This window comes from Sinocyclocheilus anshuiensis, unplaced genomic scaffold, assembly GCF_001515605.1.
Source record: "Sinocyclocheilus anshuiensis isolate Anshui unplaced genomic scaffold, SAMN03320099.WGS_v1.1 scaffold657, whole genome shotgun sequence".
Lineage (NCBI taxonomy): Eukaryota > Metazoa > Chordata > Actinopteri > Cypriniformes > Cyprinidae > Sinocyclocheilus > Sinocyclocheilus anshuiensis.
Window position 1 is genome coordinate 154,734 of NW_015539858.1, and position 24,211 is coordinate 178,944.

A 24,211-nucleotide genomic window follows, 5' to 3' on the forward strand; every position below is an offset into this window, starting at 1 on the left:
GTGAATTGTTTTTTTGTTTGTATCAGAATACATAGATATTCAGGACAGTCGTTCAATGAAGAGAATGCAGAGGACTATGCTAACCAGTCAAAGCTTGAACAATTATCTGTACTATTTTTTATGACCCAGTCAATTCTTAATGGAAAATACAAAAAAAAAAAAATGCAAATCCACATTATTTGTGGCTGCTGATATATCCGGTTTCACCTTGATAGCATAATTTCATTATGGATAACATTAACTATCAATTTCAAATAAAAGCACAACTAGTGTGTAGCTTTGGAGTAGCTTGTGATTAAAAGTAGTTTATTAGTTCAAATACACCAAAGAAGAGGCTATCACTTATTGACAAATACAGAAGACAGGTAACACAAAAGAAAAGAAAATGGTAAGATCAGACAAAGAGGGACAGTCAGATAAAGTCCATATACACTTGTGTATACACTCCCAAAATGGAAGAGGCACATCCTTCGGTTTCAACATTCCTTCCCAATAGGATTTTTTTTTTGTTTTTTTTTTTGGTGAAGATACAGGAAAGGATGTTAGCTTGTGCACTTGTATGAAATGTTACCGTTTTTCACATGCCTGGCATTGCCAACTTAAAGGACTTTTTTTTAAATCCAGTGATACTGTGATTTTTTTTTTTACTCCGAGTAATTTACAATTGAAGAACGAAAGGAGCATCTCTATTGTATACAGCAGGCAATTTGCACTATAGGCTAAAACGAAACACTTTGTAGCAGTACTGAGACAAAGCGATCGGATTTGGGCATTAAATGCTTGTATGGCACATTTTGGTCCGTGTTAGTGTTGCAGTGTCAGAACATTTCTCCCATTTTATATACACATTGGATGAATAGATATATAGACGTTTAGATTTGTCATCATTTTGCGCTTGCTTCAGAGCTCTTTCGTGGCAGGCCAGTGCTCGCTTATAGGAAGTAGTCAGGGGTGCGGCGGGTGACGTGAGGTTCTCCGCGTCGAGGAGCTGGATCAAACTGAAGGCTGGGGAAAAGAAGAAAAGCGTTTAAATGCACAGCTCACTGTTCAAATGACTTTCACTCCAAAACCTCAATAAGAAAGAAAATTGATTTTGCAGAAGGCATGACAATGAAGCATCATTTTAGGACTATTCAGATTTTTTGCACTGTGACATTTTAATGCAATTAAGCAAATTTTACCCCTCAGTTCTCATTGATTTTTTTTTTAATTCCCACTGTTCTTAATGGTGACTGTCATTAGTTTTTTTTACTGCTACCTATACAGGTTTAATATGCAATAGGGCTGCAACAAACGATTATTTTGATAATCGATTAATCGTCGATTATTCCACCAATTAATCAGTAGGCCTTGTTCTATTATTCTGCTTGTACAATTAGTTAAATTACTGAGTTGCACACATTCTAACTAATAAATAAAACAAGGTAATCACTTCAGCTTTGAAGTGAATGTCAAATGTCAAACAACTATATTACTGTTGTACAATTACAATTTGTTTTTACAATACAAATAAGAATATTTGGCACAAAATGAGATGACAGACACTTCCTCATTCACCAATTAATTAATTATATGCAGAAGTAATTGACTGAATGATGTGCTAAGACATTTTATTTTCGATAAATTATTTTATTCACAGCATAAAAAGCTCTTAAAACACCTTAAAAAAATCAAAACAGTCCTGAGCTAGATCAAGCTTTAATTTAATGCAAACCAAACTATCACTTTAATGTAATTATTTTTCATTTGTATTTATTTATTTTTGCATTCATTAATAAAAAGATTCTATCATTAGCTAGCTCCACACTGGACAGCTGCTTTATAGCAGAAAATCAAACTAATTCTAACTGAAAGGGAGACTGACACCGTGAGAGTTTTTTTTTCTTGTTTAATACTGTAAAGCTGCATGCTTTAAATCAATCTATTGTATGAAGCGCTATATAAATAAACGTGACGTGACTGTAGAGCCGATTGCAAAGCTGGTGCAAACTTAACCACATCGCTATGAACAGATGCTTTCTTAACTGCCGTTTTCTCACCGCTCTCATTTTTGTTGTATGTTTATTTCGTTATTGTGAGGAAAGCGCGCAGCACATATTTTCATATACATTTAAACTGCTTTCAGCAGCGTCAGGTTTTCTTCCAGGAGAGCTGCATTAGTCTTGTGCTACAGCGCCACACTAGTCAAAAAGCGTTATTGCAAGCTCTTACATCATATGAGATCAAATGTCTATTCGACAACAAAATTATTTGTCTACAATTTTTTTTATTGTCGACTAATCGATTCAGCCCTAATATGCAGTGAGGCATTTGTAAGTCCAACATTGGTGCTATGATAACACACTTGCAAAAGGTTTTCTGAACACTCCCATGAGTGGAATTTTGATGGCAATTACACACTTCACTTGCATTGCAGCAATAAGAATCTTCCTGTAAAATATGTTAGGGTTAACAGTCATAATTTTGAAGTAATGCCTTAGTCTTAGAAATAGGCTTCATTTTTATTCTTGAAGTGAACCAACTGAAATATAATTCAGACATGTTGTTGAAATCTCACTTTATATGATAGTACATATTTGAAAGATTATCATGAGAACCGCAACTTACAATGAATATTTAAGAGTATCGTCCAGTTCCATAATGGCTGCCTGGTTGCCACAGCGATAGCAGTAGTTTGGCGCACTGAAGATAGTGACAACGTTCCTATCATGACACCAGTTGTATCCCTGGAAAAAAAAAGTAGTTTTATTTGATCTGATTATCTTCATCCCACTGAAGGTTTGTGAAGAGTTGAATTGTGGATCCTACCTCCATGACCAGCTGATGAGCGCGGGACACCAGCGTGAGGCCGTTAGCGTGGTTGAAGGTCTCAGAAATGTCCTGTCCAAACGTGTAACCAGCTCCACGTGGAGAGATTCCCCAGCCACCGCGATCATCAGGGTCTGACCACAGCAGATCACACATGGGTCCCTGAAACACACACACAGATGTGCAGCCGTTCTCCATAAACCAGCCAAATATTTCATGTTTTATATAGATGCCACATATCTTAAACACACTTTAAATACTCAACATTTACAAGCATAGCTGTTATCTTGGTTATTTAATCTAAGGAGCTAATAAAAGTTGAAGAGGCAAAGTTTGGCTTAAAACCCATGAATCTGATCTTGATAAGAGCAAATGAAAGCCCATAATGCACTGCAGGTCATGGTGAACGAGCGTGAGAACATGCATCCTGCCTCAGCAGTGGCATCTGCCGCTGTGCGTGCAGTGTATACCATAAGCGCTCCAACTGACCTGACACACACTTCACCTGAGAACTTCAGTAATTATAACATGTCCCGTATTTCGGACAGCTGTTTAAAACCAGAACTAGCAATGCCATTCATTAATAATTTAGAGCATTTTGCATATTATTTATCCCAGTGAATTGGCCAAACAGGTTCGCAAAATTATCTGATTCGATTTGACATTCAGCTGGATTAGTTCAGAAAGAACAATTTGGAGTAGTTTCTCAGTCAGCAAAGCAGTTATCAGGACACTGAGAGCAAATCAAAGCTGGTGTACATTTATAGAGACAAGCAGAACAATATACAAGATAACCTTTCTGGATGGTTTTTGCTCCAAACGTGCATTGGGCAAGTGTTTTTTTTATTTGTTCTTTTTTTATTTATTTCAGCCGATCTCTGTTCTGGACTTGTACACAAAAAACATTGCAATCATTTTCTAAAATGTTATTTGTGTGGAAATATTACAAAGTCTGTAAACTGCTGTTAACAGAGGCCAGAAACACTGAAGACAGATGCAATGAGGAGAAAATACTGCACCAGTCAGAGCAAGATCACTGTTCCAACTTCCCGATACACAAAATATAGGAATAAAATCCTAAACACTGAATTAGGTTTGGGGGTTTATATGAATGTATCCCTGAGGAGAACTGACTGTCTTCAGAACAGTTTAGATGATATTTTCTTTTCATCTTGCCTCTGTATAATGCATATTAAAGTAGTGTTTATAAGCACAGCGCTGCTTTGTTTACAGAGGTAACCGGGAGAAACAACTCTATTTCTGCTGTTCTATAAGCACCACCTGCTGTCAGAGAGTGAATTCGCATTCTCATTCAGTCCGTCTGCTGTTTTGTTTCATGCAGATGTTTTACGTAACAAGTTCACAAAGCTTAAGTCAGACCATTCTGTTTTTGCTTCAAATTTTGAAATTACACAATCTAACTTAGATTAAAAACTGCTCGTGCTGCATGTATACAACATCTTTGTTTGGATCATGATTAAAAGACATTGGTTGCCTCTATTTTTAAATAGAAAGAGCAAAGTCTCAGTTTGTTTATATGAAGAAATGTATTTTATGTCTTATTTATTTGATTTGGGATTTCTTTTAGAATTTAAATTTAGTTTTTTTTTATTTGACATATTTCAATTGCACAAAGAAATGCGCAACATTTTGTACAAGCAAAATTTGTCTAATTTTGTAAAAAATAAACAAATAGTGAGAAAATAATATTGTAAAATCCGTATTGTGAATCATATCGCATTGTGAGTTGAGTGAATTGTTACATCCCTATTTATAACTATTTAAAATTTGCTACTGAAATGTGAGTTTGGCAAGTAGTTTTTAAGATAGATATGGAAATTTACTTCACGAACACTTTGGAATACACTAAGGTTGAACTCTTTTTAAAGAAAGCAAAGACCGGAATATTGAAGATAAAACTTTTTTTTTATTTAAAGTGCATAAAAGTTAAAATTTTCTGTAAAGAAAATTTACTGTAATTAAAATATACTTTATATAAAACAAATATTTTACAAAATATATTGGCATCTAACATTACTATAAAATCAAAGCCATATGTCTTTGAAATTACACAATCTAATTGAAATCAAAACTGCTCATGCTACATGTAGCATCTTTGTTTGGATCGTGATTGAAATGCATTGATTGCCAGTAATTTTTTTTAAATAGTCACAGATAGGTCGGACTGTAATAAACAAACATCTTGTTCATGTACTTATATTTATATTCAGTCCTGCCCTAATCCTAATTAACTAAATCAGCAATCAGTATCGGAATCTGCTAATTTGCTTGTAAAATAAAATTGAAACAGGCTATGAAAATTCAAGATCGGTGCATCACTAGTCAAAGTTATTAAACAGCCATTCACACTAAACATGTTTTGTTTCCACCCAAGCTGTTTCCTATGCAAACATGCACTAGATGGGTGTCGCTGACCACTACGATGTGTTGAATCAAATGTTTTGGTGTTGGTTTTGTGTCCCCTGTAAGAAATTATAGTCTGCCTCGACCCAGCTTCCACTCCAAATTGTGTATTAAACTATGCTCCTTTCTCTACAAAGAGCTTAATTATCATATAGATAGTTCTTTCCGATCTTAATCATATGTAAATAGTACCTCCGGAGCGATAATTTGTCACTTATAGCGTGGGAGAAGCAGCAGGTCGTCAAGAACCATCTGCTGACCAAAAGGGTACATGAAATAACTGCTATGGATTCTGTTTAATCTTATCACCTTAACATTTGGTTGTTCCCACTTGAGATGTGGGAACGGAAGGCTATCACTTTCATTGTCATCCGCAATGATTTGTCAGGGAAACCCCTTCCTTTAAAAAAAATCTAGAAAAGAAAGTGTAAGGATAGAAGATACGTTTATTCAGTATTAGCAGGAGGAGTTATTAAGCCTATTCGGTACAATTCTGTTTAAAATTCTAACGGAACTGAATTAACCCAACGTAGTGTGGTGGCAGAGCTGTATTGGAATCGTTGTTTCTAAAGTAACTGAAGCAAAGTGCTTAAGTTTAAAGTTTCTAAAGTAACTGAAACTTGTTGTTGGTCTCTTATAATTCTGTAAGATTCTAAAGTAATTGAATCAACCCGACGCAGTGTGGAGTCAAGCTGTGTAATCCAATTTCAGAAATGCTAGATTTGCAGGAAAATGAGAGTTGGGAAAGAGATTCTGACTCATTGAGAACTGAATATTCTGACTGCACAGCCAGATTCCCTATGGCACCAGTTCATGCTACTACAACTATGCGTGCTAGTGAAGGAGGAGAAGAACCAATGACCTCTACCATGGTCAGAGGGTTTAATCCAAATGAACTAGAAGCTGTGATCAACAACATTGGAAAATTTGATCCTGCCAAGCGAGATCCATTAGATTTCCTGAAAAAATTGGAAGAATATGCTGAGGTTTACAAATTTACAGATGGCGATGCATGTGTTTTGTTAAGAATGTGTCTGCCTGACACTTTGTCTGGAGCCTTAACTCAGAAAGTAAAGGACAGAACTGCAAATAAGTCAGAGAGGAAACAGGCATTGCTTGAAGTCTTAGGTGTGATGTCAGTTAACTGGGATAAAATATATGAAATGCAAATGAGGAAAGGGGAGCATCCAGCTACATTTTCAGAACGACTACTGGAGACGTTTAAAACGTTCAGTGGCAATTCTGATATTACTCAGAATGATGTCAGTTTCAAGTCTGCCTTGATTAACAAATGTGACCCATTCACCCATTCTGCTGTGACAATGCTTGTGACACCTCAATCTGAGTATAGTGACATTATTGCTAAGATGACACAATTTTACAATAATAATGCTAATACAAAGAAAATACATCCTGTGTCCGTAATAAGTGCTAAAAAGCCACATCAGAGCAGTGGTCGTAAGGTCTCTTGGGAAAGAGAAGACCATGTCAGTGAAGAAAGAGAGGAAAGACCACCTCCTTATAACCCTGATAATCTCCCAGTGTGCTATTCATGTGGCAAAGAGGGGCATATTTCTAGGGGATGTAAATTTTCCCTTAGAAATAGATTTTCATCAACTACAGGCTAAAGTAGACAGGCTGAGTAAGGAGAATGAGGAACTGCGTTCTCATATGGAGAAGCAGAGCTCTCACGGAAAGTTGTTTTCAGCATAGGGATCTAAGGCCTCCATAACACATGTAGCACCACTGTCACGAGACAATCATGGTAGACCAATCGTAAACATTGCTGTCGGAGGCCGATGCAATGATTGGTTAGTAGATTCTAAGTTATTCTTCATCAAGATCTTCGACGTCTTCACTTTTTCTTACACCCCTCACAACAACAGGAACCCTTCTGGAAAGATTTCACCTGATCCAGTAAAGTGCTTTTGATCTCTACAATGGGTGAGATCAGACCAGATCCATCAATCTAGGGCCGCATGATTTGGGGAAAACATTGAACTGACTCCAGTTGAATAACAACACTACTGTCTTCAGTAGAGCTGCTTATAGCCGAATTGAACTCGTTTCATAATGAATGAACTTTACACAGTTACTGAACTGAACCAACACTGACGTGACTGGAGCTGAATAAACACACTATTGTCTTGTTAGAGCTGCTTTACAGCAGAATTTGGATTTGCCTCATTTTTGAAGTTTGCATCACTTATTCTGTTACTTTTCTGTTTAATACTGTGAAGCTGCATTGAACAGCTTGAACATCGGTACTGTATAAAGCACTATAAAGCACCTCCTGCACATTGGACTCTTTAGTGAGAATCTCTTTAGCCTGGGGGTGTAAGAACAGGATAGTGTATCAGGCACAGGTGAATGCTGTGAAAGCAGGAAAATATCAGACAAGTACGTTTTGAAAGCCCAATCAGGGGTGCGTTTCCGAAAAGCATTGTTAGCCATCTACAGTAGCAAGTTCTATCATTACTAACACAGGTCAATAATTCTGTTTCCCTCAACCATAGCTTTAGTGAACATTCGCTTGACCTGAGGTTAGATGCAGAGTTTCATGTTAGTATAACATGACAAGCAAACTCATCATGGGTGAAAAAGGTCACTTAATGCGTTTTCTCTGATCGGATAGCCATCCAATTGTGAAAAGACCAGGTGTAAATGCCCTCCGAAACACTTCATTAACAACAGTTCTGTATTGTTGAACCAATGTGTGAGCATGGTGTGAGCATGCTCGGGGAACAGTCGTGACTAGATAGTCAGTTTCTGCAACGATGCATTGTACATCTAGAGTTTTTTTTTTTTAAAGACTGGAATACACTACACAACTTTTGCCCCAATTTTCCCCCGATTTACAGTCTGGATAAGTCGACGCTAGTCAGAGCTAGGGCTGGGCAAAAAAATTGATTTTCCAATTAATCGTTTTTTTTAAATGACGTCGATTCGATATCGATTCTCAAAAGCCGCGAATCGATCTTTTCCGAGCCAGTCTGCAGATACGAGTTGACAGATTTCATAGAAAGTCATGTAGCCTATGATGGTCACAGACTCAGATTTTTTAGCTTCAGACTAGGAATCCATCCAGTCGGAGGATATCAAACATGTTTTTTTTTTTGAGAACACACTGTTTTCATTTCTACATTTCTGCATGAGTTTGTTTTGATCAGAAGGACTTTAAAGTCTGGTAGTGTGTGATCCTCAGTCATTAGTGCATGAGGGCCAGTTTTTATCTGTGACTATTTACAACGTCGAGGAAGTGTATGATGCCTATTAACAATTTAAAATCTGTTCAGATTTTAAAAGTTGAGTAGTGCATTCCAGCCTTACGGAGGAGCTACACATATCCAGCCTTGTTCCACACAACTGAAGCATTAAGTTTGCTGTTTGGTGTTTGATCAAGCAAGTCACACATTTAGTGACCAGAACAAACAGTACACCCACTGTCCAGAACACGATTCCTCAACTCATGAGTCTTGTAGAAGAGAGGTGTGCTTTACTAAGAGACCAGGGAAGCACCACTCAAACTTTCATCAGAAAAGGCTGATAATATGGGCCACTAAAGCTAGAACACGCTGAAAATGCTCAGGATAACAGAAGCAGGTTTTAAACACGAAATATTAAAAGAAACCCGAGTACTTATCTGATAGACATGCATGTCTGCGCACTCTGTATTGCTGTGAAATCAAATCAATATCTGCTGAGAGAACAACCCCCATCACTACGGAGACAATATGAGTGTGTTTCCAAGGAGACATCTGGTCCCATTTCTATTTAGCACAGTAGGGAACACCTTTTTAATTTTACCCCTTTTTAACATAGTGCATGATTGTGTGCAGGAATACACAGATTTAGGCCAGGCAGTACAGATCAAGTACATATTAGGGACGGGCACTGTGGTCATGCGGTCTACTCGAGTACTCAGTATTTAGGGTGGGGGGCTATTTTTAAGTTTTTGCTCCATGTGTATACTTGTCAGAAAGACCGCTTTGATCACTGCATAACTTATCCATAAAAAAAAAGTGGAAAAAAAAAAAAAATGAACAAAAAAACTGCAAACTCAAAACAAAAAGCTTCATATTTTGTTATATGAAGACTTACTGGCCAACTCGGAGAAAAAAAAAGCATGTCTCTCTCTGCTCTTTCTGAAGAGCTATTTGGGTAACATTTAAAACGTCAGCATGGCAAGTTGTGACAGTAATGAGAAATGCCTCTGGATTAAGCAATATCACAGTGTGAGTGTGGTATTGCTCTATACAACAGTTCAATACACAAAAAATATTGAGTAAATTACAGTCAAGTAAGCAGAGTGATGAGTGGTCAACACAGCTTTGGTTCATCATATATTAGCAGAGCCCCCGCCCTAAGTGAGCCGCACAGAATCCGCCATGTTTATCTTCACGCTAGAGCATTTAAAAGCAGCATTCAAGTAAGAAATGTCTTCTTAATAAAGCTAGAAGTTATTAGGTCAACAGCAGTGAGTGATTTTCAGTTTTTATTTGTTTGGCTCATATTAACAGCGTAGACAGCAGTAGGTACTGTATATTATGCTGCTGTCACTTATAACACAGATCTAATATAAATCTAAATTAAATTATAAATATAAATTCTTTCCCAGCTGTTTACCTTCACAGACATAACAGACTGTGTTTATGGAACGTGTGTTTTTGACAAACTTGTGTGTATTTGACAGTTTAAGCGCAATAAGACATAAAAAGAGAGCTTTTTTTTACTCACATGCCATGTGACAGCCGCTTTCTGTGCACGTGCTTCGGAGGTGTGCTCTCAGAAAACCATATATCAGAAGTTTAAACTAACATGGCTTTAAAATGCATGATTTCAGCACGATAGACCTGATAATCAAAACCAAATAGATGTTTTGTTTTGGCAGAGTATCTGAAAGGCCCTATTCTGGAAAAGCGGTCGGGGAGCAGCAGCTAATTTGCATTTAAAGATACATGCACGAAAACAGCATGTTTCTGCTTCCACTTAAAATGGGCATTATCAAAATTATATAATAAATTATCTGTGGGGTATTTTGAACTGAAACTTCACAGATGCATTCTGGGGTCACCTGAGACTTATACTGAATCTTGTAAAAAGGGGCATAATAGGGGCCCTTTAATGACTGTGACCTCAACTGTAAATATGCAAATAACTTTTATAAAAAGCAATAAGGCTTTCGATGCCACACTACAGACTACAGTTGCCTAACAGTACCCTGACTGAATTCACAATATAGTTCTGAGTCTCATACCTTATTGCTTAAATGAAAACCATCTTCACTTCACACACACAGTAAAACACTCCTGATTAGGCATGGGCCGATTACCGGTTTCAAGGTATACCGCTACTTGAAAATTTCACGGTTTCAAAACCGCTAATATTTTCCGTTATACCATTCCTGCGGTATGCGCTGTTTTTCATGTCTCCTCAAAGACTGAAAGTGTAGGAATCCCTCATTCATTCAGAGCGTCGCTGTTTGCTTCGTTCAGGCATGTAGTAGTATAATTTCACAAAGATAGTCAGAACATTCTGTTTTTGCTTCAAATTGGGTTATTATTAAATCAAATTATGTATAAGAAATGTATAACTAAATGATATGAAATGATATAAATAATATTCTGTATGTTGCTCAAAAACAAAATATATTGTGTTCAGCGGGTTTGTGTTTTTTTTTTTTACTCAGTCATTTAAAAATAACACATTTTAGAGCTGTAACGACAATACCGTGAAACCGTGATATCTATGCTTAAGGTTATCATACCGTCAAAATCTCATACCGGCCCATGCCTACTCCTGATAAAGCCTTCCTACATTTAATTTCATCCAAAGAGACCTAAGTTGCATTGAATGCATGCATTTTATCAGGCATGTTCTGCTGTTTGAGCTACAGGAACGTATCCTTATGTTGACTGCAAGATTGCACTTTTTCACTTCTTGAATTTATTAATGAGAACTGTTTACCCTTCAGTTGTATAAAATTGATTTTTTTGGATCTACTTAAGAGCTCTGTTGAAGACTCTGTCATTTGAATCTATATCTATGGAGTCATGATGATATCACAGGTGTGATGTCGTCTAGTGAGGCAAGGTCTGTGTCATTTGTAAACGCAACTAGTGGTAGTGGCTGTCTTAAAGCAAATAGAGTGAATTTGCTGGAGGTTACTATTTAACCAGACAGGCAGTCCATTTCAAATCTACAAATAGCAAATAACACATCTACATAACAAATTACAGACACTGGAAAAGCAGGTAGAAAACAAATACATCCAACTCTAACCTATCTATATAGATTGACAACAACAATAGTGAACACTAACACTCTGACGTGTGTTGACTGTGGTGTTAATTCAGTCAAATGATACGATAAAAACTATAACACATTAAAATCATGAAATGGACAGACAGTGGCAGAATGTCTGGATGTACTGCTAACTTTTTGTTTAAAAATAATTAAAAAAAAACAGTTCGCATTTATATTTAGCCACAATTTAGAATACTTCACCATATTAAAAATAATAATAAGGTTCCTCATTTTTCTGTTATCGGTGTATGTTTGAATGCACATCTCATTCATCATGTCCAAAGAATCGTGGTGATTTTTTAAACATCCTAATTATCACACATTTTATTTTCTCTCAGAGCGTTCACTTACAATGATGTTAAGTTTAATAGTACCGTTTATGTTTATTAAACGATAAGTATAACCTAATGGTGTATTATGAACCTGACATTTTCTTTACCTTCTCGCAGAGTGTTCTCACTTGGTTCTCGGTCAGCTGTTTGCACTCATTCAGCTGTTCGATCCATTGGTCTAATTCTTTGGTGAACGCTTTATCATCCATCACCGGCGCGATTCCGCGGTAATCCTCACAGATTCTTCGTTAATTGAACGAGCAGCGAGCGCGCTGCCACACTCTCGCGCTGCGCTGGGCCGACGCGAAACACAGCCACCAAACACCGCTGTTAACCTCGGATATCAGCTCATTAAACACGAAATCCCGTGTCACGGGTATTTTTTATCTAGATTTGGCGGTAACTGATAGATGTCTTTTGACGGTGTCCGCAGTTGATGATTTTTCCGTTGACTCGTCGCGCTTCCGACCTTCCTCACGCGCTGTGTAATGGCTGTTGCGCTCGCCGCCCGTGACGTCATCGGAAAGGCACGCTTCGGAACGCTCTGAGCGATGTGCTGCCCCCTGCGGCCAGGAGGACCATTAACAACTCACAAATGACGGAAATTGATTTTAATAGATGTGTTCAAATGCCACGTATCTTTTCATTTTTTTAAATGAAGGTTATTCTATAAGCTTTCGTCATTTAATCAGTTATCCTGTATATGCAGTATAAAACCAGTAAGTCAGAAACACTAGACATCACATGCATCCCTGCACCTAATGCATAATGTTTAGCCAAGATTCCCGGTGTATGTTCGGCAATGAAAATAAATAAATACAAGTAAAAAATAATGTGCATATAATTTTTTTGTGCACGCAAACAAAAAATAGCAGAGAAATAGCCTAAACTGGGTTAGACCAATTATAGGTTTGTAAACATTCAGGATGCGCGCGCATCATGGCTGCAGAAAACCGAGATGGCCTTTACGGCTAGAGAATTTCACGGATACGGTACAAAATAGTTAGGTTTAAAAAGATTATAAATTATATTGATTAGATGTCATTTTCAAAATGTTCTCCGCATATTACAAGAGTTTGTCACCCAGCGATAAGTACTGTTATTCAACGAAATTGACGTTAGAGAGTGCGATAGTTTTACAGATCCGAAACAGGGGTGACGGGTTTTGTGGGCGGAGCCTATCTGGAGGCAGAAAATGAGGGTTTTCAAGCGGCAGTCAATGGAGCCATGGAATAAAAGAATTAAAAAAAGATAAATTTGATTTTATATTTCAAAATTCTGACTTTATTCTCGCAATTCCGAGATTATATCTCACAATTCTAAGAAGGAAAAACAACTCGTCATTCTCTCTTTTCCCCCCGGCTCTTCTGGCTTTTTTCCCTCAGATTTGACAAACTCACTATTTTTGAGTTCTTGACATCAAAAGGCACAAACATTTTTTTTTTATTTTATTCCATGGATTTTACCCATTTACCTCCACTTGTTCCCAGTGTTTTTCTGCAACCACTATGCACGCGCAGCTGCAAGTGACGTAACTGTGACGTCTACCCTAAATTGGTCTATTCTAGTTACTTACATCATGTGGAATTATTAATTCCAGAGATATTTGTGATAACACACAACTTGTGTGTTCTGTTGCTTTTTAAATAATAATAATAATAATAATAATAATTAAATATATATATATTTTTTAAATAGAATAAAAATAAACTTTAAAATAAAATGAGCAGTCACATTTGCCAAAAGAAGGACCCCATTATATGAAAAAAAAGTAGTCACCCTACAAGTTACATGTTTATAAACAGCAAAGTAATAAAACTCAGCACAGCAGAGTGAAATTGTTTGGTTTTGTAAATAGCTACTAAGATTGCATTACTGGACCTACCTATGTTAGAATCAGTGCAGTCTAGTAGTGCAAGTATCATGTTTCTAATGAATTTCTAATTAAATAAATGTGTAAGAGGTTTGAATGCAGCATTGTGATTAAGTAGGTTGATTGGCCAGTATATAGCAGAATAATTTGTCTATAAATATGTAGAATTATCAAACCATTTATTTATTCATGTTAACTTGTAGAAAACAAACGTCATTGAATTTCAGAGTTGTCCGACACTCAATCGTCGTTTACGGATACCATAGGAATAAATGAGAAATGCTGTAAGCTGTATCCCACCAGTCACAAAAAGTCAGTGACTTCTCTTATAAAACGGCATTTTTTTACTGGCAAACCGGAAGCGTTAGCATTAGCCGTTACGCTTTTTTTTGCTAAAGGTTGCAGGCTTGCCTTCTAGTGGCTTTGGATCAGCTCCAACCCTAATCAAACACACCTGGACAAGCTAATCAAGATCCAAGGTTTACTAGAAACCAACACGCAGGTTTGGTTTAATCAAGGTTGGAGCAAAACTCTGCAGGACTGTGGCTCTCCAGGACTGACGTTGGCCACTCCTGAACGAGTTCTTTGATGTAATTTACCTGTAAATAAAACCGACTTACAAAAATACATATCTCTGATTCAATCAAAGCTTGTAGTACATTAGCCCTAAATGGTGTTAGGATAATATCTAGTATCAGGGTGAATGGCTGCAGTGGAGCCTGTGGTGTATGTTTGTCCATTCAGAAGGAAGTAAGGGTAATGAATTGTTGTAATCGTGCTGGGCATAGGGACATGTGTCAAAGCCTGAACTGAGAGAGGAGGAGGTATCAAATTTGCATTCAAATGGCAATTTGGCAAACTATAAGGTTGTGTCATGGCTAAACTGAACTGGTTTACTTGTTCTTGTGAGAGCACAGGACAATGTGGCGCAGTGTTAGTTTGTTGATATTTAACACTGTCAAATGCTTGATGTGTAACACAAGAATCTCCTCGTAAAGTTGCTTGGGGAGCCGAGACTGAAGGCTGTTGAGGTCTTTGTATGTCTGCTATAGATCTCCTCTCATCAGAATGTGATAAAGTCGCTCGTATATTAGACAGATGAAGAGAATTTATTTCAGAGTGTGCATGAGACGTCGAAGGTGAAGGTGGGACTAAGTCAGAGGCGTTCCAGTCTGCAGCAGTGCTTCCAACCATTCCCCAATGCCCCGGATCCACTCTGTGAGGAAGAGTGTAGTAAGGGGTCAGGTTCTCAACATGGGTTGCAGAAGTTGTTTGGAAAAGGGGGTTCACAGCATTACATTGTGTTCGGGGTGAAAGAGATGCCCTGAAGATGTTGGAAAACATTTATTACCCACACATTTTAGAATTGTTAAAAATGTACTTAAAACCAATACATTAGAGGCTGATAAAAAAAAAAAAATCAGCATTTGATTCTTAAATTAAATAGCAAAAATGTCTCCTACCTCCTTTTAGCCATTTTATTAGCCACATCCTTGCCAGCCTTTACGCTCTATATTAGAAATAAATAAACAAACAGACATTTAGAAAGATTTACAATGTTTTTCTTTGCAACCAAATGGAATTAAACATCTCTATCATCCAATTCTAGCAGCTCTAACATCCTTGAGGTCAGATGTGAAATGTGACTTTCCATGTGAATGAGAATTTCCAGTGAGAAAAATTGTACTTTATTTGTTAGTAACTGATTATTGGATCGTAAAAAGTGGGTGTTATTGTTAATGTAAGGAGCCAGACAAAATGAGAGTTTGCTATAATAATGCATTATAAGCATTTTAAGGAAAAGTGATTTCAGAGCAAGTTTCATTTAAAAGTTAGCATTAAAGTTAACATTTTGATTTCATGTTGACTTTCAATCTTCACATGGTATACCTACCAAAATCTTACCTGTGCAACACTGGGTTGAGAGGACGTCCATAACTGCAAACCTTTGCGTTTCCGAGCAGCATCACTCTGTTGTTTTGTTGGGGTCTCTGCTCCATCCATAGACAGAGGGGGCTGTTCCACTTTGTTTACGAGAGAAACACCTGACTCCGTCACCCCAAAAATAATCTGCGGGTTTGAATTCTTATGTGTCTTGAGAACCTCACTTGGTGCACAATGACTCATGTCTTGCCATACAAGAACCTTAGAGGCATCATAAAGAAGGTGTTCGATTCCAAACCATGATACTTTGCTAATCATTTCTTTGCATGACTTCATGAAAAGAGCTTTTTCTTGGAGATATCTGCATGTGATGGACAGATGCTCTGCTTTGCCCACATCAAATGTCCCTGGCAACTGATCTGAAGGTGTTTCCACAAAAGTCATTATCACTTTGTGTATCTTTTCCAATCTTTCTAAACTGTCTCCCAAATTGATCATTGCAGACATTGGTACAGATAAAAAGAAGCTTTTAATGTTGTGGGGATTTCTGAGTGCAGCCTCAGCCTCAAGGAGCTCACGCTTACTCTTCAGATACATGTAGTAAGATGCATCAGGGGCCGCATGGAGCTGTTGGTGCAAGGAGGACACTGCACTGTAGTATTCCTGCAGTTTACTGTAGCCCTCTTGTGCTAAGATCTTTTGAAAAGAAGCTAACAACGACGACTGCTGCTGAAAGCCAACCTCCCCTTTGTAGAGTTCTCCATAAAGAGAAGGGTCATACCATAGCAAACTCCTAAACGTGGGTTTACTGCTCAGAAAGTTAATTTTGTTTTCTACAAACTGCCAAGCTTCCATCATCATCTGCAACTCCAAGTAAGAATTCACCGCTTCATATTTCAGGTCTACTTGTGCAGGTGGACGGTCCAAATATTGCTCTAAGATGAGACATCTTGAAACGAAATATTGGTTGAATGGCACTTTCTGGTCTTGTTCAAAACCTGAGATAAAATGCTGCAACATGCTTTTGCATTTAGACTGCAAAGATCCAAGTTCGGTTAATGAGGTTGTTTGATCTGCCATTTTAAGAGTATTTGAAATGTCACTGATGCTGTATTTATTGTCAGCGAATGTACTGCTCACATTGCCATCATCAACGATTTTTATGGTATTCAAAGATTGTTTCTTTTGACTCTTTTGCTTACATAAACTATTCAAACTCATTGAGGGATTTTGTTGGCCTGTTGTGTTTATTCTTTGCATTTGTAACTGGGCATTAAGGGTGTTATTGATGGAGATTTTTGGAAAAACAGCGTTCCGGTCGTTCACCTGGGGCAAAGGGTGAGGACTGTTATCTTTGACGGTGTCTATAGCACTGGTACTGTCAGGACTGACACTAGTGACTGAGCTCCTCCTTGATCTTTGCTTGCTGGTTCGTTTGGTTTGAGAAGATCGTCGGCCTCTCTTAGATTCAACAGGCACTAGTAGGCAAACATCGGTTCCATTCTGAGCGTGTTCACTTCGAAGAACCTTCCTAGTTTGAACAGAGTTTTTGGTGTATTCACTTGAATTGTCTTTTTTAACAGCTTCACCCCCATGAGGTATCAGGCAGGGAACATTTACCATACAATACTGGCTTTTTTCAAACAACTGCTTTTTATGTGCTGTGCTGTCAAGTGTTATCCACACCACTGGTCTTTCTTTAAGCTCTTCATTCACTGCTTCTTGTTTCTTGACAGTGGACTCAAATTTGGACAAATAATCTCTTAGTTTAGAAATGAGCTGGGTTTCTGGTGAGTTTGCCTCATTAATTTTGTTTTGGTCTGGCTTTGATAATTTACAGTTGTCTCTGATTGCCAGAGTACTTGGTGATTTGGTAGAACCAAGCAAACTAGTGTTGCTGCACTTCTTTGTATGTTCTGAAGAAATCTTACATTGGACACTCAAAGCTGGATCATCAACAGTAAGATCTACAGCATTATTTGATGAATACTTCAAAGCCTTTGGACCACACTGCTTTGAATCTGATGTTGTGTCTTCAAATGCCTCCGAATCAGTATTCCAAACACTTCTGACATTAGATGTGCTGGTAAACATTTTGAGACATGATTGGTTCATATGTGGGATATTTGCTGACATGTTTTCTGTTCCTTCAAAGCACTGTACATTTAGAGTATTTTTCATACTTGCATTTTGCTCACTACATTTTATAGTGTCTGTCTCAGCCATAGCATTGATAGTATCCATCACCCTGGCTTCTGGAGTCATGTTTGTATGGAGTTCAGTTTTATGACTGTTGATTGTGTTGCTTGCAGGCACATCACTGTGTGTTTCTGATGCCTCACAATCATGTATACTCAAAGCATCTACATTGTCATCTACTGTGATTTTCATTGTGAAATGCTCCTTGCTTAATGGATTCAGTCCAGTCTCTGATGTCAAATTCAGCAACATGTTCTCCTCTTTGCACTCTGTGTTACTCCCATGTTCTTTGCTAGTGCATGTGATCAAGGATGTTTGGCTTTGATTGGAGATGTTTTCAGTTGTCTTCACTTGTTCTCCTTTATCCACCATTACTGGGATTAGATTTGGAGTAAAATCTTCTGTTGCCTTCTCAGTGTAGACTGAATCACTTTTATAGATATCTTCTGTAAGTGGTTCTGTAGGATTTATTGGGTCCTCTATTGGTTTGGTCTCAGGAAGAGTGGCATTAGCCTCCTGAGAACCCTGAACATGTGATGATTGTCTGTCATCAGATGTGTGAGAGTCTGGGTCTTGATCTTCGTGTTCTGTAAGGACTATTTCAGACGGACTGTTTGAAGGGTCTGATGTTGCTTTGCTGTTTACCGTTTCATGGGGGCTCTCAGCTGACACAGTTGTTCTGCTAAGATTCCTCTTTGCTTTCCAAAAGCGTGTCTTTTTGACATATATGCTCCTCTTTAGAGAGTGACGTAGTGATAGAACAACATGCTGTTTTTTGAGACATGGCTTCTTACTGCCTGGTCTGCTCAAGCTCTTCCGTTTCACATGCATTTTAGATTTACTGTACCTCTGAGCTAGTAGTTGTATTAGTTCAACATTACAAGTTGCAGTTTCTTTGTATCCTTTGCTACTGCACATTTGGATCCTTGGGCTTTGAATCATTTCATTGTTTCTTTCACTCAATTTCTTTTGAAGGCCTTTCATTTTTGAAAATCGCTCAGAGAGAGAAAGCACTTCTGTAGTATGGGCAGAGGTTTTGCTGGCTTTTAGAGTAACTTTGAGATGGATATCTTCCCAGAATCTCATGTTTAGGTTCGTTTCAGCTTTGCTGTGATCTTTGCTTTCATTTTTTAGCTTGGAAATGTTGTCTGCAGGTCTGCCCATATCTCTGTTTGTACTTGAGGAGAAAACATGCTTTGGAAGCATGCTTGGCAAAAGTTGATCAAGTTGAATTCTTTTGTACAATTCCCAGTGAGTACTGTTGTCCTGCTTTACTGTTTCCATGTCGAGCTCTGGAGATCTTTCAGAGTCTTCACAGCAACTTTTCCCATTCTGCTTTTGCTTTACTGCCATGGTAAGACTGAGATCACAGTTGTCTGATGTCCCACAACTAGAGACTACAACACAGCTTGCGATATCCATGACTGTGTTATCCATGATATTGTTTGTATACGTAAGGTATGCTTCAGTGCTGGGCTTTTCAACCAAGTTAACACCTGGAGTAGATTCATTCTCTTGCAAGTCCTGTACTGCGAGCTCACTTTCACATTCTAAGCTGTGATTAAGCTTAGCTTCATTAGAGGGACAAGTTAAAGGATTTGGGTGTTTGAGATCAAGCTGTACATTTTGTGCATCAGTTTTCTCATCTGTGAGGTTGAGATTCAGTGATCTCAGCACCAAGGATTGCTCTGAAAGTTTATCTGGAGACTGAAGCAGACATCTATCGGGATGGTCCTGGTGAGTCTCTGGTGCTTGACCCTGTCCCTTTTCTGTCAACATTACTGCACTCGATTCTTGATGATATGGATGACTGGTTTTATGAATGTGTGTTGTGCTACATTTATCCCTGTTAACAAAATCATTGTTATCTGACAAACTTGCAACATCATGACGTTTTGGTTTGCACACATAGGACTGATTGTGCTTGTATGTATTGTCTTTTGTCTGTAGAATGTGATTTTCTTTGGGCTCTCTTTGAGGCAGCCTGGAGGTCTTCTTTGTCTCATTGACATTTTGAAAGATCAATCCCTCTTTATACTTCTGATAATAAACTTCATAAAAATGTATATGGTCAGCTAATTCTTGCTTTTGTTCTGGTGACATGTTTTCTTGTGACCAAATTTTGTGATGCCTCTCTTCCTGACTCATTCTAAAGTAGGCAGCATATTTTTGGAATTTAATTTTGAATAACTTCATTGAGGGCAACGTTGTGGTATGCGCACATTGATCAATCTTTGAGGATTCCCTTTGAGTGTCCTTCTTGTCTGTGTCTGATGGCTCTTTTGAATCACAAGTATTTCCAGCAAATCCACAATTGTCTTCTTGGTTTTTATCGGCTGGTTGGCATTTTCTATTATCACATCCTGATCCAGTGTATGCTACCATGGCATCTGAACAGTTGGTCTGTTGATTTGCTTCTTGTCTAGATAGACGAGGATCCCTAACCAAGCGTGAAGAATACACTATGGTAGAAATTTTGTCCAACGGACTTTGAGGTACTGTGTCCCATGTATTGTCATTTCCTCCATGTGTGCTTGCAGTATTTTTTTTGTGATTACTCAGGAATGCTTTCTTTCCCAGCAAGCTTTGGGAGACAGCAGTGTGATCCATAACTGGCCCTGAACTGCTGGAAGATTCTGAGTCCTCACTGGCAGCAATCCAGTGCTGTTTTGGGTTGAATGACTGAGTGTTTTGCATATCGCTCTTTTTAAGTGGAGCTTCTACTTCTGGATTCTGAGGTGTATAATCTGTCTCAAAGCAGCCCGGCGTGCCAAAGTGTTTGAATGTAATGGTGGCAGTGTCTCCTTTTCCTCTTATCTTTGCCACAGTACATGCCTTAAAATGGTCTGTTGTATTTTTCAGGAATAAAATAATCACACACATTATTGATTAAAAGACTTGATGCATTATAAACACTAAGACATACATTTCTGCATATGAATTGTGAAAAGTGCTATAGAAATAAACTTGACTTGATAATGATGAGCATGTATTTGATGTCTTAATAAAAAAGGTTTGTGTTTTATCTCACCATGCACTTGGCCAATAGGTAGCGCTGAAGCTGAGAGTGGTAGGTTTGTAGGCACAGTCAGAATGGCACTGCTGGCAGGAACAAATGAAACTACAGCATACGGCAAACACTGCCTGGGTCTTTCAGTGAGCTCCTGCTTCTCGTTAAAGTCAAACAGAAAAACCTAGAAGAACAATGTTTTATTAAGACTCCTGTTGACTATCCAGTCCATTTGATCGGATAATTTGTTATTCTGAGATTAAATCAACTCACAGAGGAGCCCAGAACTTGCTGGTGAAGAGTGTCTCGATGGGACACTGCATCTTTACACATGTGACAGTCAAAGCCCAGAGTGGGATCTTGCGTTTTGTTCCAGTCCAGGCTTGGGGCGATTTTTTTCACCTTTCCATAAAGAACCTGAAGCCCCGAATCACAAAAATGTTCACTATTGTCATTCCATTAATAAACGTAATTTCACAATTCTTAGACTGTAGAGGACACAGGAAACATTAAACAAACCTTGAAAATTACTAGTTTTTTTGCACTTAATACGTTGGTATTGGATTTCAGAGCCACATCGACATGCCTAAAGAGATATACTCCGTGTGATGGCTTTCCCAAGGCATACTGGACAGTGCTGCCAACCCGTAGACCGTGCTGATAAATCTGGGCCGCCATTTGGTCCGATGCAACTAAAAAACAAAATCTTTCTTCCATTTCTCTCCCATGTCTTCCTTTAGCACGCATCTCTGCCCTGTAGTCAGTTGATGAGCGGTGACAGATATGCAATGAAAAGCAACATTCGTTTAATGTGGAAAAATCTTTTACATTTCTGAATGTACAGCTACAGAAGGTAACAAATAAAGCAGCATCATTGAAGGTGCCGCATGCACAAGAGCAAAGCCTGCAACTGCACTGGAAAATGTAGCGACTGGCCAGCATGTTATTGTATGTTGCATTTTTATGTCATTACCTTTTTTCGGAGAACATTTTAAGAAGCTCCTCATTGTGCACTAAACAAACATCTTTCCAGACCCATGCATTTGCTCGGTCCTTTCTAGTGTCCAGCTTGGCATCTCTCAGTTTTGTCTGAATGAGATTGTAGTCGCGGCTTTCCTCTGAACAACATTCCAAAAGGACTGACCGAAAAGAAGTCAAAAAGCACTTTTTAAAAACAGCTGATGAATTTAACAGTAGCTCTGGATTATGACAGCACCATCATGAAACAGTTTGGATGTTTAGTATGCTATCACAAAGATTATTTTGTTGATTTGGATTTTGAGAAAATCTAGTAAAACCTTCTCCAGAGGTTCGTTTCTTCCTGGGTATGGTGAAGTTCTTCAGTGTCAGGGTCCCTGTTAATGTTGACTGGTGTGATCTGGAGCCCTCTAATGTCTCCTCACGCTGTCTTTTCTCCATACTGGTTTACAACTGAATTTCACCCTGAAAAACATTAATCTAACATGTAAAAAGAGAGTCTATATTTCATCTGATGACAATTTCTCAGCAGATATTCCCAAAACTTTTATAAACTGTCACCCGCTTTACAAGTGCCAGGCAAACAGATAAAACACAGCCGATTTGCTCTTTCACTACATACAGTTGGTTCCTTTTGTGTTTATATATAACTGCCTTTAGAATGAATATAAGGAAAAAACTAATTCTCACCAAATGTCAAGGCAGCGAGAGCTTCACTGTTGTCCAGATTATATTTATGCTGTAGTGCTCACAAACATGAACTTTGCATAAATGTTGTTATTCTTGGTCAGCTCTTTGTTTGTACTATTTACCATGTGACTGTATGACCACAAAAAGTCATTGAATTTTTTCAACAACCTTTTCAACAGTCTAATAAGATGCTAAATGGCAAAAGGGGTGTTGTAGAAATCTTTACTGAGAAAAAAAAAGAAATGCATCTTGGAAAATAATCACACTGCCACAGCATGAAATGTACATGTAGACACAGGTATTTAAGCTTTTACATGTCTAAAAAAAGCAGCCTTCAGAAGTGGTCAGTTCAGCGCTACTAAACTCAAGGTTTAGGGAATGTTGCTATAATTCAACATTGAAAATCACATAGCTTCCTGTGAAAGATTTGGCTAAAGGTGTATTATTAGTAGCATTTAGTATTACTACATGTTGGTTATGTTTCACACAACAGCATGACAGTGTGAAAACATAGCTATGTACAGTATATATGTGAAATGTTTATATACAAGTAAAATCGCGTCTACACTATAACCGAGCAAACAAACGAACAGGTATCAACACATTGCAAGAAATAATCGTTTCAACTTGAAAGATCAAAATTATGGGTACTTACCATCATGTAAAATGGCAGTTGAGCATGTATGACATGATCTAAGATGTCTTGGCAGGGAACTGTGCGAAGTTTGTCACTTCAGTTTGAGGAACATCAAGTGAGACATACCAAAAAGGAAATCGCTTGACCTCAAATGCTGAACAGCAAAGGCACAGGAACTTACCTAGTACTGTTACTAACACCACGGGTTCTTCTTTAGTCCAACCACCAATGAGCCTTGCAAAATACCACCCACATAGACAAGAGATGTAGATATATAGATGAGATACATATATATATATATAAATTTTAGTATTATACTATTTGAGAATTTCTACTTGATATATGGGTCAAAGGTTGCCACAGGGCTTCATATGAGAAAACACTGCTCATCAGAAAAAGCATAGCCTACTGTATATATTCCTGTGCCTTGTTTTTTCAATGTATAAACATTCTAGATGACACTACAATCTGAATAAAATGGTTGTTTCATCTCTGTTTTTTTGTACAGACATTATTTAATTACACCGTTTCCAATGACCAACATGTGTATTGTATTGTTTCAGACAGATGCTCTTTGGATCATTTATGCAAGAGGGGAAATGATTTTTACTTAGAGGTGTGCACCAACTGACCATCATTCTCAGAAAGAGAAGCTTCTATTTTCAGCGTTTACACCCTTCATCACACCGCATATGAAGCTGCTTCCTTTTTTGTGTTTTTTTTTCCTTCTTGCGGATGATTCTGATCTCTGACAAAAGCTCTTAAAACACTTACACATCCTAAAAAAATTCCTTGCTGCAACTATGTGATTAAATCCTTCAGAAATAACCAGTATTTCTGAAAGAAAAGACCAGAGAGGTTAAGATCGGGTGGCTATCAGAAATCATGGCTCAGCGCTTGAGCTCAAATGACCATGAGTCAGAGGGATATTTCTTCCTGACACATGTGGAAGAGCATTACAGTTAAGATTCAGTATGCTATGTTGCATATATCTAGCCCAACAAAAGCACATAACGTCTCAAAAATAAGAAGGCCTGACGCTTCGATCTTGAAGCCTAAATCAGCTGGTT

At 38.0% G+C, this 24,211-nt stretch overlaps 2 protein-coding genes across 2 annotated transcripts; both read right to left on the reverse strand.

The window, feature by feature from the left end:
* Nucleotides 1-278: 278 nt before the first annotated feature.
* On the reverse strand, nt 279-12,377 carry LOC107684868 (serine/threonine-protein phosphatase 2A catalytic subunit beta isoform-like). Its single transcript, XM_016481239.1, has 5 exons — nt 11,978-12,377; nt 7,523-7,561; nt 2,809-3,060; nt 2,608-2,726; nt 279-1,005 (listed from the first exon to the last, which is right to left on the reverse strand). Exons 1-5 carry the CDS (start codon nt 12,077-12,079, stop codon nt 933-935), a joined length of 585 nt encoding a protein of 194 aa, XP_016336725.1. The 5' UTR covers nt 12,080-12,377; the 3' UTR covers nt 279-932.
* Nucleotides 12,378-14,258: 1,881 nt separating this feature from the next.
* LOC107684870 (uncharacterized) lies at nt 14,259-23,235 on the reverse strand. Its single transcript, XM_016481240.1, has 9 exons — nt 23,160-23,235; nt 22,135-22,279; nt 21,810-21,975; nt 21,356-21,590; nt 21,110-21,253; nt 20,858-21,020; nt 15,649-20,672; nt 15,207-15,253; nt 14,259-15,067 (listed from the first exon to the last, which is right to left on the reverse strand). Exons 2-9 carry the CDS (start codon nt 22,253-22,255, stop codon nt 14,410-14,412), a joined length of 6,558 nt encoding a protein of 2,185 aa, XP_016336726.1. The 5' UTR covers nt 22,256-22,279; nt 23,160-23,235; the 3' UTR covers nt 14,259-14,409.
* Between the last annotated feature and the right edge of the window lie 976 nt (nt 23,236-24,211).